The sequence below is a fragment of the Onychostoma macrolepis genome, chromosome 04 (assembly GCF_012432095.1).
Source record: "Onychostoma macrolepis isolate SWU-2019 chromosome 04, ASM1243209v1, whole genome shotgun sequence".
In the NCBI taxonomy this organism is placed as follows: domain Eukaryota; kingdom Metazoa; phylum Chordata; class Actinopteri; order Cypriniformes; family Cyprinidae; genus Onychostoma; species Onychostoma macrolepis.
In genome coordinates, this window is record NC_081158.1 from 27,543,186 (window position 1) to 27,566,711 (window position 23,526).

General features: G+C 33.8%; 1 protein-coding gene across 1 annotated transcript in view; it reads right to left on the reverse strand.

Moving 5' to 3' along the window:
* The window catches only part of tmem178bb (transmembrane protein 178Bb), a 97,264-nt gene that overhangs the window by 32,523 nt on the left and 41,215 nt on the right, over nucleotides 1-23,526 (reverse strand). The window contains exon 3 of the mRNA XM_058774247.1: nucleotides 16,626-16,739. Within this exon, the coding sequence (XP_058630230.1) occupies nucleotides 16,626-16,739 (114 nt within the window). The remainder of the gene's footprint in view (nucleotides 1-16,625; nucleotides 16,740-23,526) is intronic.

Genomic DNA, 23,526 nt, shown 5'->3' on the forward strand with positions numbered 1-23,526 from the left:
ACATTTACCAAATTTACTCAAGTGAAGTCACCTTTATTTATATAGTGCTTTTAACAATACAGATTGTGTCAAAGCAGCTTTACAGTATCAAATAGGAAAACAGTGTGTCAGTAGTGCAGAAGGACAATAGTAAACACTCAGTTTTCAGTTAAAGGTATTTCATTATTGAATTCAGTGATGTCATCATCCAGGGGTGCGTTTCCCAAAAGCATCTTTAGCTAACTATGGTCGTTAGTTCCATTGAACTCTATTGGTAACGACGGAACTTGCGACCATAGTTGTTTTTAGGAAACGCACCCCAGCTCAGTTCAGTTCTAATAGTATTTGTGCAATCAATTCGACGATATCACTGGAAATTAAGTGTCCCCAATAGGGCTGCACGATTAATTGTGCAGATTATGTATTATGTTAGATGCGCAATATTCACAAATAACAAACAAAATGCATAAAGCTGGTTTATTTTGGTTTCTTAGTCAATTCTGAAACATTTGAACTTTTAAAACAACCTTAGGACCCTTTTTCCACCTTACCTATGTAAACATTAACAAAGAAGTATTGTAGCTGTACATACTGCTTGTAAATCCAATTCATACATTTGGTATTTTGGTCTCTTAATAAATTCTGATATATTGATATATATATATTATATATTGATATATAAAAAATAGAAGGGGAACAAATTCAATAATTAAACAACACTGCGTAGTCAGCGTTGGTTTGTATCAGACTTTACTGATCAGTGTGCACTTAATGCACTTAACATTATATGAAATTCAAGTTCAAATGGAGTTAACAAAGTTTTTGACCAGCGAATGACGGAGATGGAGTGTCATTAGAACGGCTGTAACTGTTGTCTGAGGCAGCAAGTGCATCGCAATATATGCTTTCATCAACTTTTACAGGTTATATAACGTTTATTGTAGCTGGTCAAAATCTCAAATTAAGCGCTTATGCACAGGATATTTAAAACGTACAAAAGTATATTGGATAGACGGCAAATAACCTACTTCTTCTCTGTTCTTCAAGCACACAAAAACATTAGCCTTTACAGACATAGTGTTTGAGTAAAGAAAACGCTGTACTATTCAGACATCAATTATTTATTCACCCTTTCATTGCGAAAAAGCGGAGATCTGTCTCCAGGCTGTGCGCGGCGAGTCAATCTGAGGCGGGGTGAAGTTATAAGGTTTCGCTGAGAGATGATCCAATGGCATTACGAGGTTTTACTGACAAGCTCTTTTTAATGCTTATCATTGGTTAAACATTTTTAAAACCCTCTGATTTAAAATAATAATAACGAATTATAATAGAGATATGAAGTTTGGATCATTTTCCACGGCACACCTGACTGGGCTACAACTGCATACTCTGCCATACGGAAACACCGCCCTGCTCGTGCAGTATATCGGGATATTGCTTAGCCCGGTCCTTGGCCCTGATGTGAGGAGGCAGGTGAGACAAATTTGCCGCCATTGTTTCTTGACAGACCGCTCACATACACAGACGTCATCACCATGGCCGTAGCCAGGCTTTGAAAATTAGTGAGGTCCGGATGGGGGGATGGTTGGGGGGAGATTGGATGCTATAATAACCTCTTATTATAGAATTGTGCTATAATAACCCCTATATATATACAACTCATTATACACTATTAACACTTTAAAATAGACAGAAATTTTTGTGAAAGAAAGACGTTTTCTCTGTTTTGGAGGGATTTTAATTTTTAAATCATACCCTATTTATTGCATCAAAATTTGTTAATACATTTCTATAGTTATGGGACTGGATAATTTTATCAGTTGTTTATTATACATGCAACAATACTGTTATAGTTTTTATTTATAACCATTGCGGTGTAGCTGATAACTTTGTCTAGTGCTCTTATAAATGTTTATAGCATGATTTGTGAAAATTTAACTACTATGAATGACTTGGCATATACTTCTTCATAGTGTTTGCATATTTCATTTTATTCTGTAACCTACTTTTTCTACAGATCTCTGCACTAGTGTTAAATGCTACTGTTTTTGACAGCGTTGATAACGTTTCTGACAGATAATATGAATTTTTTTTTTTTTTTTATGCTTTCCTTATCGAATGTCGAGGGTAGGCTATGTCAGAAATGGGCTTTTTTGATTACTGGTGATTACGGCGATGCAGTGTTGCCAGATATTGCTATTAAGATGAGCAAAAGCCCATCAGTAAATAAAAATAAACTGAATATATTACAAATCTTTTGCAAATAAGATAAGATAAAGATATCGCTGACCCTAAACCGCAAGGTCCTACATTATTAACTTTCTAAAGTGTCAAATTAAGTGGGAAAGACGAGTCCTCACTCGCAACTCTCTCAAGCCTCGTTCACTCCGCCAGCGTCCCGCAGCGATCATTTTCATACCACGAACGCTAAACATTCTTGCAAACTGTCTAAACTGAATTATACATACAGACATATGAGGAGTTTAATAGCAAATTGGTCATTCAGAGAACAAATTTTATTTTTGAACATGAAAAATTTACCGAGGTTCGGACCTCGGTGACCTCATAGCTGGCTACGGGCCTGGTCATCACGTGAACAACATCTGAATCCACATTACGTAATTCATAAACATTACGTTTGATGAAATAAACTTTAACTGAAATAAAATAAAAAATTAAAATTAAACTTCTTTTTTGAGCTAGTTGCCAAGCTGAAACATTGTCATTTTCATTGTTTATCTTGATGTACTACTTACATAACCGATACTAAAACCGAAATAAAAACTACTACTGCATTTTTATTTTTATTACTATAGTACTTTTTACACATAAAACAGTAACTAAAACATAAATAAAATTCTTCTCAAACATTATTTGGAACTGGAAGAAATATTATATACTGGCAAAAGAGAAAGACAATATTGATATTTGTTTTTTATTTAATGAAAAATGATATTAACTAAACAACATTATTATTAATCAGTTACCAGTATTTTCCACCATAATACAATTAAAATAGGTTTTATTCCCAAATTGTTTTTGAAATCCTGCAGTTTGGTCTTGACATTGTATTTATGCATACAAAGGTAAATTAAATAAAGAAATAATTATATGTATTGCATATTTTTTTTAAAATAGTCATCAAATTATTAATAATACATTTAATTACAAAAATATGATTATAATTTATGAAATTATAGGCTACTCTAAGTATGCAGAAAAGTTAAATATATATATATATATATATATATTACAGTATATTTAAAATAAATATCTATTTATATAAATCAATCAATCAATAAAAAGTAAGCTAATTATTTTATAATAAATTATTACTGAATACATGTATTAAAAGTTTAGCATTTATAGTATATTTAAAATTATAATAAATTAAGAATATAAATATATATATAAATAAATAAATGCATGCATAAAAATATAATAAACAACACTGTGGTCATGTAAAAAAAAATCCAATAATTATATTTATAGCATATTTAAAATAAGTGTAAAGAAAGAAAAAAAAGCAAGGTCATCAAATTATTTCATAATATCACTAAGTATTGAGAGGAAACAAAAATAAATAATTATTTTATAGTAAACAAATAAATAAATAAGCAAACATTTCTAACCACTTCTAATCCACCTTTATTAAAACATTACATTTTTAAAGAATTACATTTTTAAAACAAAACATTTTTATATTATGAATTAGGGTTTTTTTCATGTTTTTCAATTTTGTGTGTGTGTGTGTGTGTTTCTCAGCTATTGTTCTTTTTTAATATGTCTATATATAGCTAGTAAAAATACAGTTTCAAATTCCTAAAAGAAAGTTATTATAAAGTTAAAGTCAGGATAATTACTAATAATATTTAATAACTTCAGATATTGTGACTATTAGCACCACGGTTCATGCAAGAAGATTTCAAATAAAGCATTAAAGTTGATTAATGATGTCTATAAAAATGCCATTAGTATTCATTGGCCTGCAGTCATCTCTGTGCTGTGTGTTGTTTGGTGAGTACAGTAATGTTTGTATATCTTCTCTCTCTCTCTTCAGTGCTTTAAGAGAACAAGCAGTGTGGGGGCTGCTGAGCCAACACATGGCACACCTCCAGCTCCCTTCTCTTACTCAGACAGTTTCAGGCAATGTACACACACACATACACACACAATACACACGCTGCTTTCTCGTCCTGCCTTTCCCAGGATCATTCAAATCTGTATGCTGTTTTTTTTTACAAAGGAAAAGAACTTGTGCAGCTCTGAAAATTTCAGCTTAAACTCAGTTTTAAATTTTTTTAACTCAATTAATACGGCATGTCAAAATGAATAGGAATTTTGCATCTGGGATGGAGTTATTTAGCAGTCTGGTCCTCTCAGGAGGGCAGAAGGCTCTATTATGTGTCACATGTAACTGATCTTGATTTATCCTGCTTCTTCACATTTTAACACAACCTTCATGTGTCAGACCTACACTTCATCAATGCCAGGCTCCAAGGTGACTAAGGACCTGATGCTACACTATAAACCACCTGATTTGTTTGCATTAAATATTCTGATTAAACTCCATAACTCCAAAAATACTTTTTTACATGCATACAGTGTAATTAATTATAATTTTTATGCATTTATACTCTTAATTTAGTACTTATTGTTACTTATTAATTTATTATTTATTAGATACAATAAATCTAATTATTTTTATTTACTTTTTATTTATGGATTTAGTATAATTTACTACTAAATAATTTGATAACCATTTATTTAGTTAGTTAGTTAAAATATTTATTTATTTTAAATATACTATAATTAAATAATTTCTTCATTTTATTTTTATTTACTTTTTATGAATACATTCAGTGTAATTCCTTAAATTGTAATAATATTTTGTAATTAAATGTATTATTAATAAGTTGATATCTATATACTTTAACATTTTTTTTTTTATTTACCTTTTTATTCATACTGTAAATACAGTGTGGTTTAAAAGACCAAACCACCCGATTTAAAAAACAAATTTACCCCTGGAGATATTTCCAAAAATGAAATATGTAAAATAAAGAAAAATGGTGACATAACAGGACTAAGAAATGACAGATTGAGTACAACTGTCATTAAAGCAAAAATTGGAGTTTCCAAATACTAAAATAATAAAATTCACATTTCAGTTTTCTTCATCTTTTCACTTAAACTTATTATTTGATATTATTAGCCTAATGTTAGTGTAATCTATAAATATGGGCATCGTAAACATATCTTTTTAAGCAAGTACCAGATACGAGTGTATTTAACTTGATCACAATTTAATAAGCAGCTTGTAAGTTAATAATTTTAACAGTTATTCAAACAGCAAATAATTGTATATAGAGAAAATGCAAATAGATAAATTTTTACTAGCTGTCTTTGACATATGGACCCTTCTATGGCGTGCTCAGTTCTGAATTATTAATTTAGGTGACTGGGCACCCCATAGTTACTTACTCATGCTCACTAATATGTTGATTGTGACAGACAGTGTTGCTCCAGGGAGAACAGCTTTTACTTTAATGCAGCGCTGTAAGCCGTTGTGAGTTTGCCTGGCAAAATGGGGGTCGAAATGTAATTCTAATGTCGGAATGTAAAGTAGGGATTGGCTTTCCAAGGAATAACTGTTTGCAACAGGGATCTGTAAAGATTGGATTCTAGGGCTAGTTAGTCATCATCGTCACTACATGCTGGGAGAAATGTAGTTGGTTTTTTGCTCAGTCCCTCCGAGGCAAAGCTGAAGAGAATGAAGCTATTTTTGAGGCAGAGAGAAACGTTCATGCATAGCAAAAAGACGGATTATCCATACAGACAAATATAGAGATGTATCAGGTGGATTAACGACAGTGATTATGCTGAAAATGGTCTGCAAAGCATGCTGATTTGGTGAAACACGTTTTTCAATCACTGCTTTCTGTTTAACAAGCAGCTCTCTTTAGTCTTTTGAATGTTCTGTATTTTCAGTCTTTGTTTGTTTTCTTGATGTATTTGGTCCTTGGAGTAAGAATGGCTACAAAAATGAGAAGGATGAAAACTGTCAAGAACATATTTCATCACAAAATCAAAATAAAAAATGCATTTTTACTGAAAGCAACCATTAAGTTTTTTTTAAGCATTAAATAGTTACTGTTTTTGATAATTACAGTAAAAGAAATTACAGTAACATTTTTATTATACTGGAATTTTTATGTATGTATGTATTGCCTTAATGAGAAATAATGAGAATTTGGAAGGAAAATGTGATTAATTGTCATGAAATATCATGCAAAACTAATCTTAATAGTACTAAACAAAAGTTTCATCTTTACAGAAATAAAATAAAATAAAAATTATTCTAATGTGGGGGTGAAATATGACCTAGACATCAAAAATTGGATGACAATTTATTTATCTTTTTATTATAAATTTATAACATTATTTTGTAATTAAATGTATTACTTTATTTTTATAAGTATATATATATATATATATATATATATATATATATATACATAAATATATTTTAAATATATTCTTTTTATTTATCTTTTATCCATGCATTTTAGTGTAATGTAAAAGTCTGAGACTACACTGAAATTTGGGATTTGAAATATAAACCTGGAGATGTTTTAAGATTTCCAAAAATGAAATATGTAAAACATTATGACACAACAGGGGGAAAAAAATGTTATCTTGTGTGTGGTTGTCATTAAAGCAAAAGCTGGACTTTATTAAGTTCAAAAACTAAGAAATTATGAAATTCACATTTCAATTTCCTTAATTCATCTTTTCACATAATGTGTTTTTCACGAGATTCGCTTAGAAATAAAAATCTAATCTAACTAATTTTACCAAAATGCCATGTGCTCAAATTCAAAGTAAAATGGCAAGAATTTGGGAAAACAATGCTGAAATGCACTAAAATATGTGAATGGATTTTAATCAAGCCATTAACGCTGTGTACGTGCTCACCTATTTTTAGGTCAGACTTCAAGGGAGAAAATATTCTCTCAGGCCTCTGAAGTGCTCGATACATCCCTTGCTTTCCACTGCGTCAGTTATGGAAGGACCATTAGAGCGTTTGTCATTAAACTTCTCCCAGTGAAGCATTTAATGAACTGAGAGCCACAGCTTCAGTCCAGCAGTTCAACTAATCCAGGAGAGTCTCTATGGATGCCATCACCTACAGCAACAAAGCCAGAGGCTGTTCTCTTGTGGGACAGAGTAGGCATGTTCATGCTCGGTTATAATGCCCTCACCCATCCCTCCCCTTTTTTAATTGGCTACAGTCCTCTGTTCTCCCGTGTGTGCTAATCTAGAGGACAGGACGTTCTCCCTATAGGACAAGGGGGATTCAGAGACGGTTCCTGGATCAGTTGAGGACATCATCAGCAGATGTAGAGCCAGTAGAGTTTAACAGTGATCACCCAATTTACAGTGGTACTTGTGGATGTATTTTTCCCATTCATTTTTTTCATTCCACTAGGAGTACCAGAACCAAACCAACCATCTGTGAGATTAATCACAATATTACAGCATTTAATTCAAAATCTAAAAAAGTATTTCCAAATCTGAAGGAAAAAAACATGCTTTTATGAGCTAATGACTTATGAATGGCAATCAAATAAAAACGTCATTGGTCATCATTGTATGCAATATAATCAAGGATATACTATACAATGCAATATTTTCAAAGTTCATTGCTAAATATTTGAATGTGCTTAGTAGTAATCAGTTCTTGCTTCTCTGATTGGTTGATTCATTTTTCCCATAGGGATTTTTTTTAAAAGTCATGAACCAAACCAATCAACTACAACTGTAAATTTTGATTTGAAGCAAAAGATTATTTGAAAATTGGACAAAGGTACAAGACTATGTACGTAATGGCTTTAATGAGGAAAATAGCTACAATTTCATTGCGAATGACATACTCAAATTAAATCGATGAAATATAACACATAAAGCTTAAAATTTAAAGTTAAAGTTAGTTGTATCTATAGAAACAATATTTTAAGTTTGTTGTTTAATATTTAAGTATTTTGAGAGTACATTGAGACTGGCTTGATTGCATAATTTGCAGTGCTTCATTGAAATGGGTGGAGTTTAAGATCTCTTGGCACAGTTTGTTTGCTGCGACTCTCTGATTGGTGGAATTTTCTGTACAGCATCATGGGTAGTTTTCACAACAAATTCTGCTATCAAACATGATAATTTTAAAAGTAAAAGTAAGTTGAATTAGCGTGAACGAATAGGTGCAACAAAAGCATATACAATTGATTAGTCCAAAACATATATATGAACTATGAATTGACACTTTTAGTTTTTAAATGATCTTTGTCTTCTGGGAAATGGACAAAAAATATCGATGACTCGTCCTTTGTCCAATCAAATGTTCGCAAAATCTCCCTTCATTATGGCTATGATGTACCTAAAGCCAATGGGCTTTTTCAAACAACAGAAAACATGTCTTACCATTTCATGGAGACTTAAAACACTAACTTGTGCCTTATAAAGAAGCATATATCATCTCAAATCTCATGGCAGGTCTATCTAGTTTTAAATATTATTGTTCTTTATCTAGACCACTACTGTAACCCCACCATGGGGCTGCATTGTTGAAGGAATGAGAATCTCAAGTATACAGCTTTTGTTTGTATTTGAGTTAAAAAGCATGATGTTGCAAGCTAAAGAAACACATGGCCACCAAGACACCGTGCAGGGTTCAGATTCTTGACCTTGACAGCCTACTCCTACTCTGCAGAAGAGAAACAGACGCGGCCTGCAGTGTGACCATGTTTTTATCTCATCACATTTTTTGTGCCAAAGGCCTTCGTGATGAATTCATGGCCTAATTTAATCTGCAAGTACTAAACGCTACAGCTTAGAGAAGCCAGAGAGTGATTCAGTGGCCTCTGTACGACTGAAGGGGAAAAAAGAGCTCAATTTATTTGAAAACACTGTAATCTGGCCAACATTTTTCACTGAAATAGACAGCTTTGTATGTCTGGAACATGCAACCATTATATACGTTATGCAAGCTTAGTGCATAGAGAGTTTAATGGTGAAGTGTGCCATTTTTAATGCTAATATTTAGGTTAGAAATTCTGTATGTTATAATTTTTATATGAATTGCATGATGAATTTTTGGCAGTACAAGCATATTACCTATACTTCAGTATGGAGATTATGCTCTGTTTTTAAACCATGTTATTGATCTGATTCAGCGCCATATTTTGGCACAAAATATGTAAAGTGTAAACAGCACTTGCAAGAGTATGGCAGTTTTCTCTCCATCCGAGCTCCGAGATCAAAGTAAGCCGCTGATTCGTAGCCACTGGGCAACTTCCGCTCGGCCATCCGCAGACTAATCACTAGGCAGCCGTCTGACAGATTACAGCCCTTCTGGACATGGCGGTCACAGTGAAAACCACAGGGAACTCTGGCTAATCTGAAATGCCCCGTGAGCATATGTGTAAAGTCCATCGATCTACAGCTCTAAGCTTTGCTCTTGTTTTATATTTTCCTGTTCATTATATAGTCTGTTGATTGTATTACCCATCAATCATCCAGAAACGGGGTGTTGATGTGGCGCGTTCTGCCATTCAGTTGTCTGTTGAGGATGTGGTGCGTGAATGTGGATAATTGCGAGTCAAAATGGTGCAATCTATAAACTGCTGGGACAAAGAACTCGCAGTTTGTAATTAATAGCAAAGGGATTAGCAAACTCGAGCTACATAAATGGGCTTGTGGATTTCTCAGCTGAAATGTTAATTTTTAGTAGGCAGTTTTGTCTTGTTGGTGATAAAAAAAAAAACTGCATTGTTCAGGTTTCTATAAACAACTCCAAAATGACCAAGGTCTTTATACATGTTTATGCAGACAAGGTTATGTGGTACAGAGAAGATTATGGTTGTAAATAAGGATTTGAATAATGTGAATAGTACGACGGGATGTTTGGCGCCTGATAATGCCACATTTATTTACCGCTTTCTCACATGTCGGTTTTCATCCATATAACACGTCTTCAAGTTTGCAAGGTGACATTTGCACTACTAATGGACTTCTTATTCTCATTAGCCAAGGATTTGGGTATTATTTTGTTTCAGGTGGAATTAGTGTTTCCAAAAACTGGCAACCAAACATTTTTGCAAACTCCAGATACATACCTATACATACTGTACAATTCACTGCAGTTTCCAGCTCAAATTAACACTAGAGACAGTAATGCGGCAACATTTTTTATTCCTTTTCACACAAATTATGAATACAGGGCAGATTATCAATGAAGAAAGACTTGTTTTCGCATGGATCCTTGCACAATACTATGTCCTGACCTCAACATAGCGCATGATTTGTAAATAATGAATTTTGATGTTTGCATCACATAACCAGTTCCATATGTATGGCTTTTCTAACATAGTAAACTTGCTCAGTAGCTCACCCGGTACAGCATTGTAATTGCGATACGAAACGCAAAGTCACAAGTGAACAAAAGAGTTCAAAGACTTGTACAAGCAAGCTAAATAAAATGTATTTTTATCTCAAGTTTGCATTTGTTACCACTATCGGTCAGGATTACAGTAGGGTTTAGTGTGGGTGGTACGGTATTTTTAAATGCGAGCATTAACCTTTTAGCACCACTCGCCAGACATTTAATTCTCAACTGCCACAATATGTACAATTTTACATAAAACTGACAATTTACACTCCCTGAACATTTCACTTTGTTGCAAACCGTGCAAAAAGCAGTGTAATGTCATTTTACAGAAATGTCTCCACAGGTACATATTTCCAATGACCCTAGGATTGAATAGTCTTATAATTAAGACTTTTTGAGTAAACATGAAATCAAAATTTATCCTATTTGCTTTTGTGTACATGTTCCTGGTCTTAAAAGAAAAACATCTGAAGCCCTCTTGCCATATATAGACCACTTTTCACAATCTTAATTCCACATTTTTTCCCACTGAACATCTTGTTTACAACACACTACAAAAGTGAAATATGTCACACATTCTGTTTCATGTTGACTTCACCCTTTGCTCTGTCAACATGCAATTACATATACTGTCGTTTGTTATATCTCAGCTCCTTGACTGCTGAATGAAAGAGGTCAACAAAAGATCAGTCTCTAACTGTCAGAATGGCTATTGATGGCTCACCTACCACGGAGGAAAAGGTCTCTCAGCTTTTGAAAGAAAATATAATGATCATGGATGTCAAAATGCCAAGTCGCAGTTGAGAGATTTCTCAACTGCTCCCTCCGCTCCTGTAATGGCGTGCTTGTTCATGTCAAGCCCAGATGGTTTGCATGATGGCACCATTTCCAATTTCCATTTATTATTGCCTAGACACATAGAAATGTCTTATCTAGAGATTACATCAGTAGTGTACAGAGAGTGAATGCTGTGTTGTGGTCACATTCAAAGTCCACTTAGTACAATAAACACAAGGAAGGTTAATGCTCGAGCAGTTTAAATGTAAGTACAGAGATGATACAAATTGCTCCATCCCACCTTAATAGTGTCTGATTACAGCAGTGACAGTTAATTACTCTTAACAATTCATTTCCTCTGCGTTTCCCACTCTGGGGTAAAGACTAAATTACCGCTTAGGATGTTAGTATGTCATTACAGGTCCTGTTTTTAGCAGGGTCTCAAGACAACAATCATCAAGCTATCAAACTAACGTTTTGCATAAGAAGTAGCTTCAGTAAAATATGTAGCTTTAAAGTGATAGTTCACCCAAAAATGAAAGTTCTGTCATTAATTACTCATCCTCATGTCATTCCAAACACTTAAGACCTTTGTTCATCTTCGGTACACAAATTAAGATATTTTTGATGAAATCCGAGAGCTTTCTGGCACTGAAGACTGACACAGAAGAGAAGAAATGGTTGAATAAAGTTGTTAATTTAGTTTTCTTTGCGCACAAAAACTATTCTCTTAGCTTCATAAAATTAAGGTTGAACCACTGATGTCACATGGACTATTTTAACGATGTCCTTCTACCTTTCTGGGCCTTGAATTAATGACAGAATTTTTGTGTGAACTATCTCTTTAAAGTAATATGAGCTGTCAAGTTCTAAAATACTTTTGTCTGCCACTATAATATAATATCATTGTTTAATCTTCATTGGGGGCTTTTCTCAGCTAATGATACCAATATATGTGATTTTTGACAAATTATTATTTATCAGATGAACTGCAATATCAATATTTTAACTGCATATGATTTAATAAATTTGATAATGTTTTTTTTATTAATTTGATTTAAATGAAATACAATTCAATCTGATTTGTGTGATTATTTATGCGATATGTGACTTATTATGTTTGAATTAATTACCTGGCATGCAATGTAATTCAATTACAATAATAATTTGATTCATGTTTTCAATATTTAAATTTAAAAGTATTGATGTGATTAATTAAACTTAATTAAATTGATATGTAAATATTTTAAATACATGAATGCATTTTTCATTTTAATTTAATTTAAAATGATTGATATGTGATTATTTAATTCTCATTTATTTAAAAACATTACATGAATACATTAATTTACTTGTATAATTAAAATCTATTTCATTTAATACATTACTCATGCAATTAAAATCATATATATGACTGATATATGTGATTAACTGCATGATGTTTGTTATATGCAATTAATTTAAGCATATCATATTAAGTATGTCATGTAATTGATTTGATTACATGAATACATTTTTAATTGATTGACCCTAAAAACAGTAGACTAGCTTTATAAAATCCTTTCAATTTCTTTTCTCCTTCTTCTTCTTTTCTTTTGCTTTTTAAATCCAATGCTTGACTCTCTTTGGTCTCGGAAGCGCTAAGCAGTTTCTGAGTTGAGTGCACCGAGATCTGGAGGATTTGGAAACCAAGATCATAATTCGCCTCTTTGGGCACCTTTACGCATCACGGCAGATTATTTCCTGTCATGTTCATTGACAGCTTCCTGCTGCTCATTTTTGGTGCTTCCTTTTGATCTTACAAAATCCCTAAGCTGCTGAAGTTACTGAACCAGGCCGCCTTCATCCAAAGCCGAAACGCCAAAAGCATTTTCAGTTTTGAGCTGAATATGCCGTCCATCGCTAAAAACAAGTGATTTTGGCTTCGGCGAAGTCTCATCTTTTGCTTTCATATTCCGTATAGTAGAAGTTGCGTCGTCTTTTGTGACTTTCTTGCTGTTATAGTCGGTTTCCTGGTGTGTTGACTGACAAGTACAAATGAGTGTTGTGTATATCCCACAGCTTTCTGAAGTTTTGCTGATGTCATTCGCGAGCAAATAAGCATTATGAGAGTGCAGGAAATGTTCTAACCTCCCTTTGTTCAATTTCACACACTTTATGAAATGTCAGGTCTCGGTTCTCATCCGAGTGAGACACAAGCAAAAACAACACAAGCTGCCGTGACGCTTGAGCGTTACCTGTTCTGTTGATTCTAGACATCACAACAAAACACAAGCTTTGATCTCACGCCTTCACCAGTGGCCGGTTGAGACATCTAGGGATTCTTTTGGAGCCTTTTTTGGCAGTGTTACCCAGGTTCAGACACATTTCCCAGACAGTACTAGAGTAATTCACTTTTCAGTGTCCACTAATGGAGAGTTCTTGATCTCCTGACCTCTCTTGGCTTCCCCAAAATCAATATGACACTCAATGGAGTCAAAGCCTTAAAGGCCATGTCTTCTGTTAATTCCTTTTTTCTGTTTTACATTTAAGGTTCTCTCACCACAGGAAGGGGTTTCATCAGACTGTTTGATTTGTTGGAGTGGCTGTGTAAGCCGTAATAAGAATATTAAACATCTCAGCCTGACCTTAACCGAAATATTGACCCTTCCATGTATTTCTTTACAGTATAGGTCAGAATGCTTGGATCAAATGACAGACACACTGGAAGATTCTAAATACTATGTGAACATGTTGTAACCTAAGCTCAAGTGTGTATGAGAAGTATTTTAACTAGAGATGCACAATATATCAGAATTGGTTATCAGTTGAGATTCGGCGTCTCTTTAGTGGATATTTAATTGTGCATGCATTTCCTTTATTTTTAACATTGACTACTTATACTGTCTATTATTATATAATATACAAGGTGTATGAAAGTTTGTAAAGTTTGAAAGAAATCAATACTTTAATTCAGCAAGGATGCATTAAATTGGTCAAAAATTACAGAAAAGACATGTACAATATTACATGATTTTTCATCTTTAAAGAGACATTTCAAATGTATGCTGTTTTTTTTTTTTCTGCATGAAAATATTAAGCAGCACAACTGTTTTCAAATTTGATAATAATTGGAAATGTCTCTTGAGCACCAAATCAGCATATTAGAATGATTTCTGAAGCATCATGTGATCATCACGGTGGTAAATTACATTTTAAAATACATTAAAACACTGCAAATACTAAATACTCACAACGCAACCAAACAAAGAAACGCGCTGCAAATAAAATTCTTTATTTGGTTGTGTTGTGAGCATTTGAAGCACCTGTTGTCAAACTGATGAAGATGTTTTCTTGATTTGCTGGTGCTTTTTCTATTTGCATATGTTTTCTGAAGTTGCAGCGCGTTGAGCTCTCTTGGCCACCGTACAACAGTTATTTTAAAGGATAAAAATATTTCACAATGTTACTGTTTTTCCTTTATTTTTGATCAAATAAATGCTGCTATGATGCACAAAAGAGACTTCTTTCAATAAATAAATAAATAAATCTAAACAACCTTTTGAACGGCACTCATTCTTTCAAAATTAAAACAACTGATTTTGGTTTTTAGTATTTTATTTTCAGTTAATTTAGAGAAAAAAGAATAGAATTTGAACATCAGCCATTTATTAGTTATATTATGGCTCATAACGGTTAAATGGCTCATATAATATTTTGTTGGCTCAGATTTTAACTTTTGACATATAAACTAACTCCATCTGCAAGATTTCTTGCTGGGGTCTGGGGTCAATTTTTGATATCAAAAAGTACTTTTACAGGATTACAGGTTCACGTGAACCAAAATAGAAACCGTGAGAAATGTTGGGTTCCACATAGATCTTTCATCTGTTGCACTCGAGTGCACTGAGAGCTGTCTCTTTCTTGCAGTGTCATTTATGCATCTCTGCTTTCATAACCCTCCATGTTGAAGCTTTGGAAAATGAGGAAAAAGAGAGATGGAGGTGTAGATACTGGTGGGTTTTGGGGTTAAAGGAGAGGTGTCTCTTCAGTCACCTGACAGAGGCTGATCTCCGCAGCGCATTGGAGTGTGACCACATGACAGTTTGAGGGCATGCTGTATCCTGCTCGCTCTTCTGTCTGTGATGCACAGCAGCTCCCAACCACAATCTCATCCCTTAAGAGGGTTTCAAACAAGCCAATACCCTCCCAGGAGAAGGCCTTTTGTGTAGATTTACATGCTCCCCACTCAGTGTAAATTTTGTAAACTGTAGTGAAAACCAGTGTCACAACTGTGGACGTCAGCCAGACAGGAGAAGCTCTGTTGTTGTGCACTTCACACAGAAGAACCATATTTAGACAACCTTGTTGTATTGTATGCTTCCTCAGTCCTGTTTTTAATGAAAATTTGTTCTCCAAGCTGAACTCTAAGTTGCTTTTATTTAGCAAGGACGCATTAAATGTATCAAAAGTGACAGTAAAGATGTCATAATGTTACAAAATATCTCTATTTTAAATACATGCCATTCTTTTGAACTTTCTGTTCATCAGGAAAAAAACGGTTGCCACAAAGATACTAAGCAGCACAATCGTTTTCAACGTTACTAATAATAAGAAATGTTTCTTCACCAAATCAGTATATTACAATGATTTCTGAAGCATCATATGACACTGAAGACTGGAGTAAACCAACACAATATGGCAAGATAAATGGCACTAAAGTAAATGCCTAAAAAATTATTACTATGCATTTAATGCATGTAATATAATGTGTAAATAATATTTTATATATGCTCACTTTATTTTATTTTTACCGGCAAAATGGATTTATAAATAGTAGATATAGCATATATTTAATAAACAAACCCTCAAGAGGAGGCATGTGTAAAAATGTGTGAATAATGGGCTTTACAGTTTTGCTGAGCTTTTTGCGGGTCAGGTTGCACACTAATGCTCCTCTCTTTGTATTCGCGCATTTTTTCCACCACTTCTCTATAAGCATCTTCATAATTTTTTTTTTTATATGGGGAGGGTGGGAACCAAGCAAAAGTGGGTCAACGAGGTACATCTGACTTTGAGATATGTACCCTACTTCCTCCTTCCACAAACCGACAACAAATCACCACATCTTTAGGTCTACTGAGAGCTTGCCTGAAATAATTTAATGAAATTACAACATGTTGTGCTACTACCTCCATATCTGGCTTTGACTTGACCTTAGCAAGTAATATGTCTGAGTAAATGAGATCACTAGGTCAGGGATGATTACTGTTTGTACGGTTTACAAAGTGCTTGTCTCAGCACTAAAGGTTAAAATATACACTGATTTGTACTATAAATGTAACTTAGTCAGGCTTGCATGGCAGTTTGAGATATTAATGCTTTAGTTGTTTAAAGCAAGGAATGTTGAGGTCCCACTTTATTATTATGAATGAAAGTTACTCACGCAGAGAGTGCCATTCATCCTGACGAATGGTCTTGGTGATGTTGTAAGAGAGATTCTTGGGTATTGTGGCCGAGGAGTAGTGGTACTTGATATAGGAGCATCTTGCAATGGACCCTGCAAGCAGAGAAAGAAAAAATATTTTATGTACTAGTAAAATCGTGTTTATAATGAAATGTTAAAGGAATAATTCACCCAAAAGTGAAAATTTGCTAGCAGTTTTCATACCCTCAGATCATCCAAGAGATTAGTTTGTTTCTTCATCAGAACAGATTAAGAGAAATTTAGCATTATATCACTTGCTAACCAATGGATCCTCTGCAGTGAATGGGTGCCGTCAGAATGAGAGACAAACAGCTGATAAAAGCACAGTAATCCACAAATAATCAACATGACTCCAGTCCATCAGTTAACCTCTCGTGAAGTGAAAAGCTCAGTATTTGAAAGAAACAAATCTATAATTTAAACCATTGCTTCTGGCCAAAATACAAGAATAACGCTTCCTTCAGTGAAAAAGTCCATCCCCTGTTGTCCTCTCACAACAAAATCCGAATATATATATATTTGTTTTCGACTGCTTTCACTTATAAACAGTGCTCGATCTTTTCTCCCCTGATTCAGATGAGACAACTTTTTCACTGGAGAAAGCAATATTATGGATAGCAATACTATTGACTCATATTTTACCCGGATGCAATGGTTTAAAGTTGAAAATGCAGGCGTAAATTGATAGACTGATGTTTTTAACAGCAGTTTGGACTCTCATTCTGTCGGCACCCATTCACTGCAGAGCATCCATTGGTGAGCAGGTGATGTAATATTAAATTTCTCTAAATCTGTTCTGGTGAAGAAACAAACTCATCTACATCTTGGATTCCCTGAGGGTGAGTAAATTTTCAGTACATTTGTTTTGGGAGAACTATTCTTTTAAGTGAATCATGTCTATAATGCTAACAAATGTAATGATCAATCAGTATATTGCAATGAAAAGTACAACAACAGTCTTGATTTAAATGGAGATTTACACTGTCTTCATTTTCTAGGCATATATTCCAGTACACGCTCCTGCTAGAGATTTTCACTTCACTGTATTTAGCATGATCAGAATACAAATCTTCACACCTTCGATCTCATTTTTTAGCATCCCGGGAGGCTTTTTCAACATTTACAAAGTAGTGTGATTGTGTTTCTCTTTGTTTCTAATCAAACGGTGGTTTGTAGCTTGTGTCACATTTGAAATCCTTTTTCTGCAGTGTACTTTGAGGCTTTCTGGTTGACTTGTACAGCGTATCTCTCAAGCTTTAGGGAATGAGATATGTCACATAGTATCTGAAATGATTTAATTTGGGAGCACTGTGAAGTGCTTTTGTGAATGATATGGCCTTTAGAACGAGGCCTGCACACATCCTCCCCTTTAGACAGAAATGATGTGCTCATGTGTCTTCAGAGCTCATGCACATGCACTGATCAGCAGTGAAAAAGGGCTGACAAAGATAATGATACATATTTCTGTGTCCTAACGGTACACGCCAGCAATCATTCCAGCTTGCACTATTGTCCAGGATATCATTTCCTGTTGATTATGAAACTCTGCAGATAGAAAATGGCAACCTATATCATCCAGAAAAGAGAATTATAGTCCCAATGCTCAACTCTGTCTTCCATTATCTCTTTATTCCAGGAACCGCTAGACCAGCTAAAATCTATGTTGTGTTACCAGTGGAAGGTCTAGTGTCACATTGATTACCAAATCATTAGTGTCACGAGCTGAAAATGGATACGATAGCAGTGGATCTCTACTAGTGCAACTATAACTAGATTTACTTTATGAAAAAAAAAAAAGTTTGTGTACGTGTGGTAACACTATAGCTTAGGGTCCAATTCTCATTAAGTAGTTTCTTATTAGCATGCACATTACTATGATTTTTTTTTTTTAATACTTACAAAGCACATATTAATGCCTTATTCTGTGTGACCATATTTTAGATCCCCTAATCCTACCCCATTCCTAAACCCAATTTAACATCTTGACAACTATTAATAAGCAGCAAATTAGGACTTTGAGACAAAAGCCATAGTTATTTAATAGTGTGAATTGTGCACTTACTGTAAGTGTGACCATATGTATATATATATATATATATATATATATATATATATTTATTTAAACCTGCAGTCTGTAACTTTTTTTGTGTTCATAATTTACAAAATGTATATAATAAGCGAGTACACCATGAATCCATTTTCCAAACCATGTTTTTGGCTTGTCTTGAATCACTACGGTACACCTATAATAAGTGTTTATATTGTGACTATTTTAGACTGGTTCTGGTAGGTACTGCTGCGGAGTAGCCCAGTACCTGCGTGATTCGTCAAAGACATAAACAAAGAGAAGTAGCTCTGGCTACAATGTTCTTCCACAAGACACACGCAGTTCTGATTATTAACTGCTTGAGCGCCAAAAGTTACAGACTGCAGCTTTAATATAGTACAATATTGTGACAAGTACAATATTTAATATAGTAATATTAAATATGAGGTGGTAAAATATACATTTATATTACAAATTTGTACATTTATAAACTATAAAACTTTAGTATAAACTTTTTTTATACTTACACTTTTTAATATGTATACTAAATAATAATGTAATTTACATGGCTTCAATGGTGTGTGTGTGTTTAAATGTGTAATTTTTAAATGTATATTTATATTTATATACTCATTTTAAGTGAATTATTGATAGTGTAGTGTTATTTATACCACATACTACAATATTACAATATTACATTAATTGTTTTCCTAAGGATTCTTTTGACTATCCAGGGCTTTTTGGGACCCTTATCATGCTTTTGTGAAAAACACATGCTGCAGAATTTGCGATACTCCTCCTAGGGTTTTCATCCACCAAACTAGGTCAACATGATCACAAGACATAGGTCATGCTAAATTGCAAAGTGATTTTTGATATCTCGAATGGTTTGGCCGTGGCGAGGTGATGCATTTATGATGGAAAATAGGTTAGATGAAGTGTCTAATAACTTTTGCATACATTGTCTGATTTTGATCAAGCATATCTTCTGCTGTGCATGTATATTAATTTGAAATAAATTATGGCAACATTTTCTGTGTGTGGTGCCACAATATTAAATTTTTTTTACATTATCTACTATTCAATTTCTTTCGACTGTTTGTAGTCTCTGCATGTTAAGCTGGTAAAGAAGATTGTTGTTTCAACATTAAAACAAAATGACAAATTTCATCATCAAACATGGCTTACGCTGAGTTTAACGAGCAACTCTGCAAACATCTCCCATTACACTGGCTTGTAAGACAGATTGTTCTTGGCCCTGTGTATCCCTGTGGAACAGAAGCCGATCGGGTCAGCGACCGAGTGTAAACCAAAACCATCTTTCTTCCAGGCTGACCAGACAGCAGTGTTCCTGGGTATAGATTTTTTGATGGCCAGCAATGCCTGGGAGAGTTGAATAGATTTTAAATACGCCAAAGAAAGCTAAAGGCATCACAGGATTTAAAGTGTCACTGGGACCATGGCACTTACTTTAGTTTGTATGTGTGACTCAAATACAGAGCTGTTCAGTTCAGTTAGGGCCATTGACTTTCATATCATTTTAACATTGCAATGCTTGTGTCAAGTTGTTTTTATATGGCTTAACTGGCATAAAAATATCTATTTACAGAACAATCTGCATTAATGTTGCCAAGCTACACTCCCAGCATTCTCTGCAATCCTGCTACAAGCCAGTCAATGAAAGGTCACTTGGCTTCCCTTGATGCCTTGCGCTGTTAGCACAGGGACTGTTTTTGATCATTTTTGAGTGAGTTATTTTTTTTAATTTGTTTTTTAGTTTTTTGACAGCCTGCCTGATTTAATTTTTTTTCCCTCTTGCTTATAAAAGAGTACTTGCTGTCTCTTTTCCTCTTTGTAATATTGGGGCTGTCATTCAATTATTTAAATAAATAATTAAAGTGACTGCATAATATGCAGAATAATTAGTCTATTTAATATAAAATAATCATTCAAATAATTTTACAAAAAGTGACTTCAGACGTGTGTGTGTGTGTATACATATAAATAAGCTAAATTAATTTAAAAAAAACATAATAAATAATAGTATATATTTTATTACCATGTGCTGTACTAATTAATTTTCCTAATTTAATATTAAACAGCTAGTTGTAATATGTACGTGTATATACACTCACCAGCCACTTTATTAGGTACACCTGTTCAACTGCTTGTTAATGCAAATATATAATCAGCCAAATCACGTGGCTGCAACTTAATGCATTTAGGCATAGACATGGTCAAGACAATCTGCTAAAGTTAAAAACCCAGCATCAAAATGAAGAAGAAAGGTGATTTAAATGACTTTAAGCGTGACGGGCTGGTCTGAGTATTTCAGAAACTGCTGATCTGCTGCAAATTTTTTGTGCAACCATCTCTAGGGTTTACAGAGAATGGTCTGAAAAAGAGAACATATCCAGTGAGTGGCAGTTCTGTGGATGAAAATTGTTGATGCCAGAGGTCAGAGGAGAATGGACAGACTAGTTCAAACTGATAGAAAAGTAACTCAACAACCACTTGTTACAACCGAGGAATGCAGAAGAGCATCTCTGAATGCACATGTCGAACCTTGAAAGAGATGGGCTACAGCAACAAAAGACCACACCAGGCACCCCTCCAGTCAGCTAAGAACAGAAAACTGAGGCTACAGTGTGACTGGGCTCACTAAAATTTAACAATAGAACACTGGAAAAACGTTGCCTGGTCTGATGAGTCTGGTTTCTGCTGAGACATTCAGATGGTAGGGTCAGAATTTGGCATAAATAACATGAAAGCATGGATCCATCCTGCCATGATGTTTTCATGTTAATATGGACCAAAATCTCTGATTAAGACAGTTCTGAAGGCAAAAGGGATCTATATATATATATATATATATATATATATATATATAAGAGAAACTCAGCAAGTACTATTTCTTTGGCAGACTCTCCTATGCTGTCTGCTTTTCTGCTCATTGTACTAATCTAAAGTCTGCAGACAGGGATTTGGCAGACTGGAAGAGTCTTTTACTTATTTATGAATCTCCAGCCTGTCTTACTTTGCTTTAACTATCACAGAGTGAGAAAGGACATTTTATATTTATTTTTTTCCCCCCCTGAAGGTTGAATTTGATGATTTTTTTTCCCCCTGCAAGGGCATTTTCAGCTGTTTACTCCAGGATTAATCACTGCCATTATCCGCAGCTAATGTGTCTGCTCAGCCGAATTTCAAAATAAATAAATAAGTGAATTTTAAATAATCCATTTGCGACACGTTCCACACATTGCCAACCAAGGTGCAAAGCACTGTCACAAAATTAATCACCCTTGAACCTCATCTTTGCATTTCCTCTGGATTCTCAGGAATGTCACTTTGCCATTTTTCCAATGTCTTTGTCAATAATTCATGAGCCCTTCACTTCACTTTTCCCCTCCTCTGTCCTAGTAATGAGTGAAACATTTCTAAGAAAAACCTATATCGACAACAACAGCACTGCTCAACTTGAGGAAGGACTGCATGTCAATAAGGTAACAGATTACAAATACTATAGCCTGATTTCTGACTGGGCCTGGATCAATGATGTGTGTCCAGTGTCCTCATTACATGTAATCTGGATCAATGTTGTGTGGTGTACTGTACCATAATAGCACTGACGTATGCAAAGTCACTACTTTTGCCGCTTTAATATTGCAAAGGGGATTAACTTTATCTCCTCTTCTCTCTGCAAAATATACCAATTTGAAAGTGGCACAGAGAGATTAATGTAACACATTAATTTTGAGGTAATATAATAGCAGAAGTTAATATCCTCTAACAGGTCATTTTAAAATAATCACAATCACAACAGTAAACAACACAGCCGTGTCTCATAATTAGCACAATTGTTTATATATTTAATAACTCTGGATCCTTGTAGATATCCCCTTTGGAGGCTCGAAAATGAACCAAATTGTTTATTTAGAAATATTCAAGACTGAATATTTAAGGCAATAATGGCTGGCTATTTAGCAAATAATGGCATGAAATTATTATTTGTGAAGAAAGAGACTGTGTATTAGTGCATGAGACATCCTTCAGTTTAACAGTCATACAAAAATATAAAAAGCAACATTTGACAAACCAGAACCATAAATGTATTGTATTTTATTTTATTTGCATATTTTCAAGATTGTTTAAATTGATTTAATTCTATTATAATGTATTATATTTGTAATGTTGAAAAATTCTAAAAATATTTCAAAGATAAATTTGATATCATTTTCACATTTTAACAATTTAGTAGTTTGGTTTTCTTTCCTCTAATTACATGGTGTCTTAGATGTAGCACTTTTTATTTATTTTTTTATGTGTTATAATAGTAATTATTTCAAATTCTGTAAATATTTAAACAATTTAATATAGTTTTCACATTTCAACAGTTTACCCTTTTGCAGTTTGATTTTCTTACCTCTAATTACATGGTGTCTTAGAAAAATGTTTTATTTTATGTGATTTTATTTTATTTTATTTAAAAACATTTTAATTTATTTTATTTTAGCAATAGTGGTTGGCTACTTGCCAGTAAGTAAATAAATGCTCATGAAATTTTATGTGAGAAGAAAGAGACATCAGTAATCAAAAAAAAAAAAAAAAAGACTGCAGAAAGCCACATTTGACCAATCGGAATCAAGTATTCCACAGATCTGTGTAATAAATTTATATAAACTTTTGACATACTTCAAGTAATTGTATATCCCCTTAACATGTAGGGCAGTGCAAGAATTACTTAAAGACCGCTTTATTAGAGGTCAGGCCTTCAGAGAGTCTGAGATGAATGTTTTATACAAAGCAAAA